A 12356-nucleotide genomic window follows, 5' to 3' on the forward strand; every position below is an offset into this window, starting at 1 on the left:
GATAAAGTCATTCGACAAGCGTTCGAGTACAGACTAAGAGACTCGAAAGAAAACGTGAAGGATCGAATTACTTCTGGTGACGCCTCTTTACATCTTTAAATCATTTTCGTGAATAGAGGCATAGTTGCTTTTGAATAGAGAGATCTTGTTTCTGCTCCTTCTTTAATCTGTGATCGCTAGTGTATTGATTTAATCAATTGGCTGACTGCGTGAATCGCTGCTTGGTCGGTGAACTCGTGCTTTCCTTCGTGTTTCTCCATATGATCACCACGTGCTACTATCAATGTAGGATCAATACATTCGAGATGGGAGCTAAATGGGAAAATTCGAAATACGCGAGTGATATTTTCGAGAATAAAGTGTATCAAGAGGATAAGATTTGCCACGATGCACGGTGAGTGTTACTCGAAAATAAAAACAAAAATATTTGAATCTAGAAACTTTTATGTTAAGGAAGATTTGCCGAAAATTTTCCGAAAAATCACTCTACAAATTGTATTTTTACCAAGATCTTTTTCATCTCATTTTTTTCATTCGTTATCTTTGCGAAGGAGAAATAAATTCAATAAAAATAAAAATTGAAAGCTATTAAATAATTAACGTTGAAAAAAGAAATATTATGACAAATTATGGCTTATTGGTAAATTTTTATTTTTAAAAATTCTTCTGAAAAAATTAAAATATTTAGGGTATATCTGATAGATCTGACATCTTTTTGATATAGATAGTTTGCATGAACTATTTAGGTCTGCTTATGTATTTTCGTTGGAATACATCTCGCGGATATTGCCCGAAGGTAATTCGAAAAGCATTTTGGTAGCGGTTATTCTTGGACGTTTGATTTCTACACGTGTCATTACGCGCATTCAGATGCGAAAGGATTTATGTGTATATCTGTCAGCGGGTCGTTTTAAGGTCTTTTCATAAATGTATAACATGCTACATAACATTATACTGCAGTTGTATTGTAATGTAGTAGCTCTTAAAACCAACAGATGTTTTTGTCGTAATAATATAATTATATTATTGTATAATTTCTTTGCTTGATAAACTAGAGATATTTGATTAAAATGTCCTATATTTTAAAATGCAATGTTTACAAAAAATCCGTGAAGAATAAGTTATATATATATAAATAAAAATAAAATTTTAATATACAATATTATTTATAATATTTATCGCATTTATTCAGAGGAATAACATTTATCTTATCTTATAAGAAAAAGAGTAGGTATAAGCAAATTTCTTCGTTTCTTTCTGATTTTATGTAAATCTTAAATGAGCGCCTTCAATTTTTGGAAAACACGCAAAAACTCACCAAATAATTTCTTTGTGACAGTCATATACGCCATACATCACGTTCGAAGTCACGCGGTTTTTGGCATCGCGCCACACTCGTGATAGAGCGCGTGTCTTTACGATGAGGATAAATAAATGCATCGTGCTTGTTGTGACAAACGCACATCATTGTCCGAAATTGCATTTCGAAATCTAAAGATCTGGACAATATTTTTCCATGCTATTTCGTGTTAAACATGACGCATGACGTTCGACATGATGAATTTGTTTATGCTGTTTTACGATGGGTCATTATTTATATATGCATATACTTTTTCTCCAATTATTCTAAATATACTTTTTCTCCAATTATTTTAAAAATACAGAAATAATATGATTTTCATTGAAAAATATAACAAATATATATATATATATATATAAATATGATTTCTGTTTTATAATTAAAAATTTTCGTTTTTTTGTGAAAAATTTATAAAGTCCAGTCACATTGACTCTATAGTATCCAGTGAATAAAATTGCCATAGCTCTGCAGACAACCAGATTAAGAAACGCTATGAGTTCTCCACCTTGCATAAATCGTCTTAAGTTATTACTCCGAGACGGGAAAAGGTCCGCACTAAACGTCCCCCCTGTGTAGTAAAACGCGATAAGTCCGTTAGCAGTCTCGCTAAGGATTCTTCAGCTAGGAAGCCTGCTGGCGAGATTGTATCGTCATATAGTGCTTTGAAATGCATTTGGTGCGTTCAGACACGAAATGCAACGATATAATTCCTGTTATAGATCGAGAGATTAGACTGATCTAACCCGATCGATTCGAGATCAATCTTGAAACATACACAATTTAAATCATGTATTTTATAGAATAACATTATATACGGACAACATATTTTTATTTATGGCGTTTTTTATCATGCGAATTTATCATGAGATGCCTCTCTAAGATCTTTCAGGTATACTGCATTTTTGTTAATTTTTTCAATCTTCATTTTTAATTTTTTAGTTAATTATTAATATATTTTAATATATTAATATATTTTTTTAATTAAATATTAATATATTATAATATATTAATATATTTTTTAATTAAATATTATTTTATAATTGAATATTATTATTGATAAATCATTCTAAAAATATAAAAGAGGAAACAATAGGTTTTATCACTTTAATCTTAATTGAAATTAGTAATTTTTTGGGGAGAATAAAACAATAATTGACAGAGATGGAAATGAATTGTCTCTTTATATTAGCTAAGAAACTGCTGTAATATATTTTCGCGTAGATAATGAGCATCTAATTTAGATGTAATTCGCGCACCAATTTATTCGCGGGTTGAAATAATGCGTATGCAAGCGCAATCAGGCGCCAGACAGGAAGACAGCGCGACGATAAAGATTCGCGCGGGAGGTATATACGCTAAGTAAGCTATTTGTAACATTTGCTTTACGATTAACGCAGTCGTGCTGTCAGATTGCCGCCAGCACTCTCTCGTCGAGATAATGAGGTCATTCCTTCGCGATAATCCTTATCGACTATATACTGGGACGCCACCGACTGAAATTCCGGTCGCATTTAGTCACATTTAGTGTTGAAACAAACGTGCGTCCCGAGTGTTGTCTTCCATAAATTCTACGTCACTGAGAACATTTCGCGTCTTCTTCGATTATTACAATTATTTTCCGCGAATATTTCAAGTGTCGTCCATGTAAATCCGTATCCGTATAAATTCAAATTTTTGGAAACTTGGAAACTTTTATTGTGACTTTGATTAATGGTGTCTTTCAGGTATACCGCATTTTTGTTAATTTTTTCGATCTTAATTTTTTAATTTTTTAATTTTTAAATATTAAGATATTTTAATATATTAATATATTTTTTAAATATTATTTTATAATTGAATATTATTATTGATAAATCATTATAAAAATGTAAAAGAGGAAACAATAGGTTTTGTCACTTTAATCTTAATTGAAATTAGTAATTTTTTGGCGGAATAAAATAATAATTGAGACTGTAAGAATTTATAGTAGAATTGATCTCTACTGGAAAAAATATAATTTTTTAAGTGAATTAGTCAAGAGACTTTTCTCATCATCATTAAATTCACATAAAGACGACGATAGCGTGCACAACGTCATCGAGACGTCAGAGGTATAACGATGACGAGTCGAGCTGTCACGCAACGTAGGTAGTTTATATCATATTTTTCTTCTTCATTTGGTATCACTTTGGTTACACTTGTTGGAAATGTTCGGAGATGCAGAGACTAGCCGTAAATAATTCAAAATTGTCATTCTCAATAAAGATCAAGGTCAGAAGCGACTGCGTCAGATGAAGTCTCGCAAAATAGTCGTTACTATAAATATTAATATTGGTACTTTTTTTAATATTAATAGTGAATATATAGCAACGTCATCCACAAATATCATCACGTATAAATATTTTAAATATTTCTATTATAATTGCTATATAACAGTATAGTATTTTTTCATTAAATTTAACAAATAATAAAAATTTATTATATGTGTATCTGTTGCATAGATATATATACACATACACTTGCACGAAATTTTTAAGTTAGTAAATCATAACAAAATTTCTCATATAATATGTAGGATATCAAGGATATTTAATATAATTTCTTAGCAGAACACTTGACATATAGATTTTCTTTTATGGCTTGAGATACTCTCAAAATCTCGATAAGATCGGTGTCAATGGTTTAAGCACTATCAGTTTCACCTGACAAAGTTTAATTTAACGTGTCAGAGAAATAAGATTTTCCTCTTCAGTTGCTTAATAGAAAGCGTCTGATTCTACTACTCGAATGCTATAATCGATGCACGCAGTGTGGTGCACAGCGGGTCCGTTTGAAATTGCAATTCATGGAAGGTTATTCCGACGTATACGCTGAAGAAATACACGAACTATAAAGATAAACGCAGACGAGGCTAATGTGGTCGTAATGCGAAACAGTTGCGAACAAACGGGTATCTTCGAATCACCTAAAAATGATTTACGACCGAAATGACAAACATGCATATTGTTGAACAAATCTGTCGAGTGTTTCTATCTTTTTATTATACTCTAACATTTAGAGAAACACGTAGTCCTTTACCTTTTTTTAATCATGTTAATTACAAGTTGCTGTTTTTATCATAGGTCATTTTTTTCAAAGTATATCAAGCTAAAAACGTCATATGCAATTTTGGTTCTAATTTTTTTATATTTAATATTTTTGACATATTTCATATATATATATATATATATATATATATATATTATATTTGATATTTGCGTGTTTTTGAGGAAGTAAATTGTTCTCCTTGTATTCACGCGATCATTAGATGCACGTTGAAAAAATGTAGACGATGTCGGCTTATTGCTTCGCTATCGGGAACGGAAAGCGGAAGACGGTGACATAAAGCGAACGAACGCTCTCCAGGACAATGGTTCGTAATGCAAACCAACGTTCGAAGGTCATCGTCGTGCCTTCTTCAGCGAGCACAACGTGTCGTCTTGCCTCGCCTCGCAGAGGATGACGAGTCAGTTGAAACTCGCGTGCGAATCGGCGCGGAAGGCGATTTAGCATAATCGGTCAAGCTCGCGCGATTTGAAAAATTCTACATTCAAATCGAGGATACTCGGCCGATCAAATAAATTGTCAAGATCACACATCACGATCGAAATTAAGTGAGGAATCTGTGCCTAAAAGTAGCCTCGATACGAGAAGAAAATGTTGATAAAAGTTCTATATATGTTCTCGTTATAAAATTTGTTCGCAAATTACAAAAATATATTATAATGCAAATATTTCGGTTAAAAGTGAAGTTTGAAATGAAATTTGCATTTAAATGCGCAGAATTGTAATGACAGAGTGACACATATTATACGTCATTCTGCTAGCTGAAGCACGTGAAACATATTGCATGATGCGTTACATCAATTAATTAAAAATACATACAAAGATATTTTCTCACTGTCTAAGAAATTTGTGACATCACCGAGGGAATAGTACAAATCGTCTAGCATCAGCTACGTGCGTCATACAATTTGCTAATGGCAGTGTGTAATAATAACAGCTGACATAATGAGAAAACAGAAAAATATTTTGAGAAATTTATTACGCGCGGAAAATAATCTTTTATTATGTAGAGTTGAATATAAAAAATGAGATTACTGCAGTGTATTTTCGAAATGAATGCAATTTCTGAATGCAATTAATAATACAGTTTTCCTGTATAACCAATCTTTTATTTTTAACGTTTTAGTAATTAGCGCAAACTCTTGGAATCATATATAAATAAAGATAATTGACAAACCTTAATATATAAATAGAAGTGACGTTTTATTATTTTTTGCAAGTCATGATTGAGAAAGATATGATTCATCGATTGCGTCAAATCAATACGATAATATCAGAGAGACAGCTGCATGCATGAATAATACGTGTTTTATGAATCAACGCTAAAAAATCCATAAGTTCTTTTCTCGATATTTTATGTGGATGAATATTAATAACGTAAAATGTAGGAGCATTTAGTTTTCATCTTTTCAGCCACGTTCAGCCGTTATTATGACGACTTTAGAATAGCCTGTTTCTTAGCAAAATGATTAAAATTTATGAGAAACTTATTTGCGAATTCAATATGAAAGATTTTAGAAAATTAAGCTCCAAAAAAGAGAATAATTAAATATGGCAAAACATTAATTCAAAGTTACATCATAGATCCAATAATATCTTATTCAAGCAAATAGATTTAATGATTTAATACAGACAAGCGTAGACGATTCGTAATCGCATTAACTTAATTAAATTTATCGAGTCACGTGTATGTTTTAGTAAAAACATATCGCAGCCTTAGACAATATATCCCGCGTTTGGTTTGGTTTCAGTTTTATCTAATCAAAGGTCGGGGCATCGTTGCACGCTCCTTTCTTCAAATCATTATTATCGCACGCGCACGGAATTTTCTTTTATCATATATTTTATCGACGCGGTGATAAGCCTCTTTAAAAAAACGCTTCGTACAAAATTTCCAGTTTTCGTCAACCGGGATTAAAGTCGCGAGCCGATACAGGAACGATACAGGAACGCTCGAAAAATGGTTTGGGACAACGGGCTCTCGGTGAAAGAAGTGACGGAAATGAAGAAGAAAACGCCGCGGTTTCCGTCGCGCGAGCGGAATTTCGCGATGAGAAGACGCGGTCCTCGCAGATCCTCTTCCCTGATCCTCGGAGGGGCATCGCCGATCCCTTCGATCAAGCCTTCGCAAGACGCCGCGGAACCTGATCGTCACACGGATCCACAGAGATGCGACAGAGATTGCAACAGAGATTGCAACGTGTAAGAATTCATTTTCTTTTATCGATGGATGCATATATCGTATCACGCGTGCAAAGGTGCATCATTTGTTTCTTGCTTCTTGAGTTAATCTGTCGTATAAATAAAAAAGGTGCATGCTAATGAAGATGCATTGGGGAATATACAATTAGAAGAGGAAGAGAGAGCTTGTGTGCACAAATAATACGAAAAATATATGTGCATATTATATAATAGAATATTATTAATTTTTTGTTATCAAGGGACATGCATGACAATTTATTTAGATTTTAATTTCAACTTTTCAATAATATCCAAAAAGATTTATTTCTTAACTTTTAAGTTTGTTATAATTAATTAATAGAGGCATTGCAAAACTTCTTTTGATATACATATAAAATATTTACATTATACACACACACACACACACATATATGTATATATATATATATATATATATATATATATATATAATTATAATTAACAGTATATAAAGTATAATTAATTATATTAAATATTATACTTTATAAAAAAGGTCATAAAAGTTATTTAAAGAAAATTTATATTGTGTAGCAATGCAACATAGGCAATGCACAATTAGTAGATATAAATTAGGTGCTGCGATCTCGTGCAAATTATACGATCAACGAGGAGAAAGGTGCAACAAATTATCCACGTTCCCTAACAATTTGCTGGACCGGTTGACGGCGATGGCGACTGTCGAAAAGAATTATCGTCGTGAAAGGAAACGACATATAGAGAGGTCAACAACCGTCCTTTCATTTAACGAGGTCATTAACGAAACATCCTCGTTATACAGGGCGTAACCTATGCCTCAGTAAAAACCCAAGGGAGACGGTAACCTGTCCCTGTTTGCTTTTCACGGGTCATAAGTCCCCGGTGATTTATAGACAAACGACAGCGGAAGCTGAGCTTCCGCTTCTTCTTCAGACTTCTTCGTCCTTCTTCTCGTGCGCGACTCAAATTTGTAGATCGGTTGAAAATTCGGTCACCATGTTTTTGTGCATGCGCGATTACAAATTCACGCGAGATCATCGCACATGTGTTCCATTAAAAAAACATTTTCATACAAAGGGCTGCTTTTAAGGTTTAAACTTGGATATGATGGGCGAAATATCGCCATGTTAATCAAGCTAAAGATTTAAGTTAGAAGAATTTTGAAGCTACAAATTTGTAAATTTTTAATTAACGAAAAATACGGTTGAATCGTATGTTATATTTGATCTCATGGAGTTGGCAAGCTCCAAAGTTTACTCCGAATTATTTCATTCGCTTGCTTGGTGATAAATGTGCGCCGAGAGCGAAAATTAGGACGCGAAGCAAACGTTTTGGATTACACTGGCTAACTTATCACTTAGATAAAATCTCATATATGTTAATATAGATTGCCAAGAAAACGATGCATGTGCTGATACAGTTGTTGTTGACGAAACTGAAGAAATTAAGGAGTAATAGAGTAGTAAAACAATAAGTAGATACAAGGATATAAAACAAAAAAATTATACAAAAAATTTTATGAATCTTCTTGTGTGTTTCGTAATTGACAGATTGACATGTTAATCATCTTTTTTATGGATCTATAAAATTTTCTTTCGCGACAAGCTCCGAAATGTCTCAAACTGAATTACGTTGAGCACCGCGTATACAATCTTTCTCTTTGCTTTAAGCCTTTCGGGTATATATATTTATGTAATACAAGTTATGCGGACATGGTTTTATTGTAGGAGCATGTTTCAAAGGCGTACAAATTTAGCGATCTCTCACACGCGATAGACGCCTACGGGATCAATGTGTTCATGATTGATAACAAGATCAGTCGATAGTCTTATAAGATGGTCTTAACTTTGTATTGCATTGCTTGTCGTTGATAAATATGCCTAATCCTCATTAAAGTTGCACAACGCGCGTATGCAATATCTTGTTATTCCAGGCTCGAATATACAAATATGATCGTGATAGCTTCAAAATTCAATGTACAATTGCATGGAAACATATTGCTCTTGAAAAATGTTATATAATTGATATGTTGCTTTCTTATCGTAATTCTCCAACTTCTACATTTTTATCTGAAAACTTTAACATTTTCTTGGAATTTTAACTATACAATAAACAAGCCGAACATAAAATTATAAATACATTTCCATGTGTCACGGGCGAAAATAAGAAAGGATTATGCGGTTACAGCGTAGTTACGACTAAATAAAGCGGTTAATTAGTAATTAAGTTGGCGTTTGAAGGGGGGCCAATTATAACAAAGTCGCACGCGCCGTACGTGCGTTTCAAAGTCTTAGTTAGTAGAGAAGTCTTGGTCGTCGTTCAACCCAGCCCAGCACACGCAGCGCGACGTCAAAGTCTCGGAAGATTAATCTTCGTGCGTTCGTGAACCAGAATAAGTTACGGACTCATTGCCAAGGTGATCCGTTCGGCAAATCCGGCGAACCTCTCTGTAGATCGCGATTCGACGTTGTCGAAGATCATTATTCTCTCAGCCGAGGTATCGTCCCGAAAGATAACAAACAACAGCGGAAAGTTGTCAGGCTCGATCTCGGATCGAGCGCTTACGAAATTATAGTGACATATATCAAGCGAACGAATGAAGTGACATAAATCAACGAATACTATGTCGATAATTTAAATTCACAGCCACTACAAATAAATGTTCAAATGACGTACCGTTCTAAGTTGAGATTTATTCTTTATCTTTCTAAAAAAGAAACGAAGAAATACGTCAAAGTATATTTAACTGACATAACTTGTAGAGTTGCATTCTTTTTTAACACGCGTGATTTTCGAAACAGTACCCATAAATTTCAATCTTTTTTCAATCATAATTCGTTACTATTATTTTTCAATAAAACGGATATCAAAATATGTGACATCAAAAAATGTCTCACGCAAATATATTTTTCCATATAAAATATTTAACATATTTTCTATTTAACATTTTTTATCTGAAAAAAGTAGGTTAAAATTATAAAATATTACAAAGATGATAAAAGCGAAACAATTCCACACATATTTTAAAAATAATCCAAAAATATGAAAATAAGAAATAAAATTTAAATGAAATAAAATATAAGAGAGTCCGTGCTCCTTTTCAACATGCAAAGAGATTGATTATTATAATTTCGTCGTTAATGCTGTTGTTAATCATTGTTAATGGTACTCGGATTATAGCAGTATGTGTGGCGTGTCTCGTAAATCTCACGCATCGGCGAACGGTGTGTAAGTTCGAAAAGGAGACGCAACGTTTACGGTCCATCTCGCGAGAGAGAGGGTCTTCGTTGGCCGAAGAGCCGAGTCTGCCAAAACCTTGTCAAAACTTATGTCGGGTTTGTGTAACGGAACTACGCAACTACGCCGCCACATCGAGCTTGGCTAATGCGCTTGCACCGGGTTACTCATCAACGGTTTTCCTTACGTAAAGCCGAACGAATTAAATGCTCAAACATCCTCCCAACATATCCTCTGATGTAAATTTTTGAACGCGTGGTCCGCTACACGGTTGTCATTTATAAAGGAAATATAGTCAATTATACGGCTTGCGGGATGATTTATAGCGAATTAGCTGGACGACCATAATAATTAAAATTAATCGTAGGTATCTTGTATCGCCAGTGATGAATAAAATTAAAAATAACTGTGAGACGACCCAACTGGCTTTAATTAAGCCAGTTGGGTCGTCTCACAGTTATTTTTAATAATAATTAAAGTTACTACGAGTAAGACGATCTGACGCGAAATCGCCTAAATAACGACGAACATGTGCTATCATATTTTCAGGTTTCCTTTTTACCGTTTTTCAGGTCGTAAAAGAATCACTTGATTTTTTTTCTACAAAAGTATTACGAATAATGTATTTCCCGAGTATAATTCGAAGTTAAGTGCTGACATGCATTTATTTTATTACATACGAGGAGCGTACAAAAAAGCTTTTTCTTAATGCATTTCTCTCGTACCACATAGAAATGTACTGCAATTTACTTATTGTCGAATATCTAAATATTATGACGGGAGCGATTTTTTTCGCCTTATACATACATATAGGAAGAACACAAAATGTCATGTCGTTAGAAGTGCTGAGTGTTCGCCTTATGGTCTGGCGCGTGCATAAATCGAACGCGTGTCTTCTTTAACGAGCGAAGCGAAATGCCACAGTGTCATTTTACACGGCAACTTACACGCTCGACACTGGTCGGAATCGGAGCTAAACGCCGGCCTTGCAACGTGATCTTTATTGGAACACAAATTGCTTGTGCTACCATGCTTTTTCACCTGCAATCAAAATTTTTTTAGTTGTGAGCAGAAAATTAGATAAAGTTACAATCCAAATATGTGCAATCAATCTTATATCCGTTTTTTCGAACGTCTGACTGAATAGTTTATGTTAAATTAAACATGCAAAAATTACTTGAATTCGCAAAGTCTGCTTGTAAAAGTTTAAGATTAATTATGATAACTAATAATATAATCGATTCTTTTGAAGACTATATTTTTAAATTTATTTCGGTCTATTTATTGCATTATAAATTAAACATTTACCGATTGTTTGAATTATCGGAGCTGTGTAGATTTGAAAAGAATCGGATGTTTTTGAATTATAAAAAAAGTTGCAACAAGCTTTCGCGTCGTTTCCGCGAAATTTCCATCTGCTGGACGTGTCATCGCATCGGACAAACGATTGGTTACATTTGCGCCAAATGTTCCGAATCATTCGAAAGCACCCGATTGAGGCGCGCAAAGCTACTTTGAAACACGACCGAGCATAATGAGAGCTTTGGCCGAGCTTGCGAGTACGAGCAACAGACGCGAGAGCAAAGTCGCGCTTGCGCTATCGCGACAGAACATCGTTTCTCTCGCGACCACCCGGTATTAACTATACTATAGGTACACACCTACCGTCATCGTCGTCGTCGTCGAAGCGCATGGCGCCAGTTTGAAGTACGCTTCTCCTGCGGATGCACTCTTGCGTGGCGCGTGTCGCATATCGTTGCGTTTCTCTCACGCTAACAATCAGCTAGATCCAATTTTTCCGGTTTCGTGGTGTCGGAAAAAATTACATCTCACGATCGACGATTGGGAAAAATGACAGTGACAGATTAAAAAAAGCATTATTTTACGATCGCATTGAGGATATCTGGCTACGTGATTTATAGTGACAGATGCTTGACAAACATGTAATTGCAGAAAATGCAGAAATTATATATTCGGCGACACTAACTGCAAATGGTTCTTGAAAGACATATCTGCGGGAATATGTGCGAGTGCGTGTACTCGTCGACTTGAGTTGTGCATCGTTTAATATGACTTGAGACGACTGCAGCCATCGATGCTAATCAATTTGAATTAATTAAAAACATTTCGCAATTATTTAAAATTCATTCCGATGAAGCTAGAAAGTCTAATCATTAAATGTTTACAAACGCGTTATAAGAAATTTAGCTTTTTTTGACTCCTCTATTTGGTAGGTATAGAATATATATATTTTTTTATTATAAAATGTTACACAAAAAATTCTATACTCATTGTTCAACATAATGACATTTATGAATTTGAAAAAGTGCACAGATGTATATAAAAAAACGTGATATTTGAATGTAAAAATATTTCAATGAAAACATGTGAAATGAGAGATAAGTAAAGAACAAAATCGATATAAATAATGATGACAAGTGGATAAATGCGATGCTATGTTGATATTTTACAATTACAT

The 12356-nt window shown here is 33.9% G+C and overlaps 1 protein-coding gene across 6 annotated transcripts in view; it reads left to right on the plus strand.

Annotated features, from left to right (window-relative positions):
- Nucleotides 1-12356, plus strand: part of Lmpt (four and a half LIM domains protein limpet) — a 107091-nt gene that overhangs the window by 50503 nt on the left and 44232 nt on the right. Inside the window, exon 1 of one of the 6 annotated variants that reach the window (XM_085483134.1) lies at nucleotides 246-394. The exons of 4 other annotated variants lie outside the window; for them this stretch is intronic. In XM_085483134.1, the coding sequence (XP_085339260.1) occupies nucleotides 261-394 (134 nt within the window). In that variant the 5' untranslated portion in view covers nucleotides 246-260. Of the gene's footprint in view, nucleotides 1-245; nucleotides 395-6352; nucleotides 6647-12356 lie in introns of those variants that run through there. One more of the 6 variants, XM_029303292.2, reaches the window with a different exon arrangement.

This window comes from Nylanderia fulva, unplaced genomic scaffold (assembly GCF_048542155.1).
Source record: "Nylanderia fulva isolate GAGA-0341 unplaced genomic scaffold, ASM4854215v1 Scaffold23, whole genome shotgun sequence".
Taxonomy (NCBI): domain Eukaryota; kingdom Metazoa; phylum Arthropoda; class Insecta; order Hymenoptera; family Formicidae; genus Nylanderia; species Nylanderia fulva.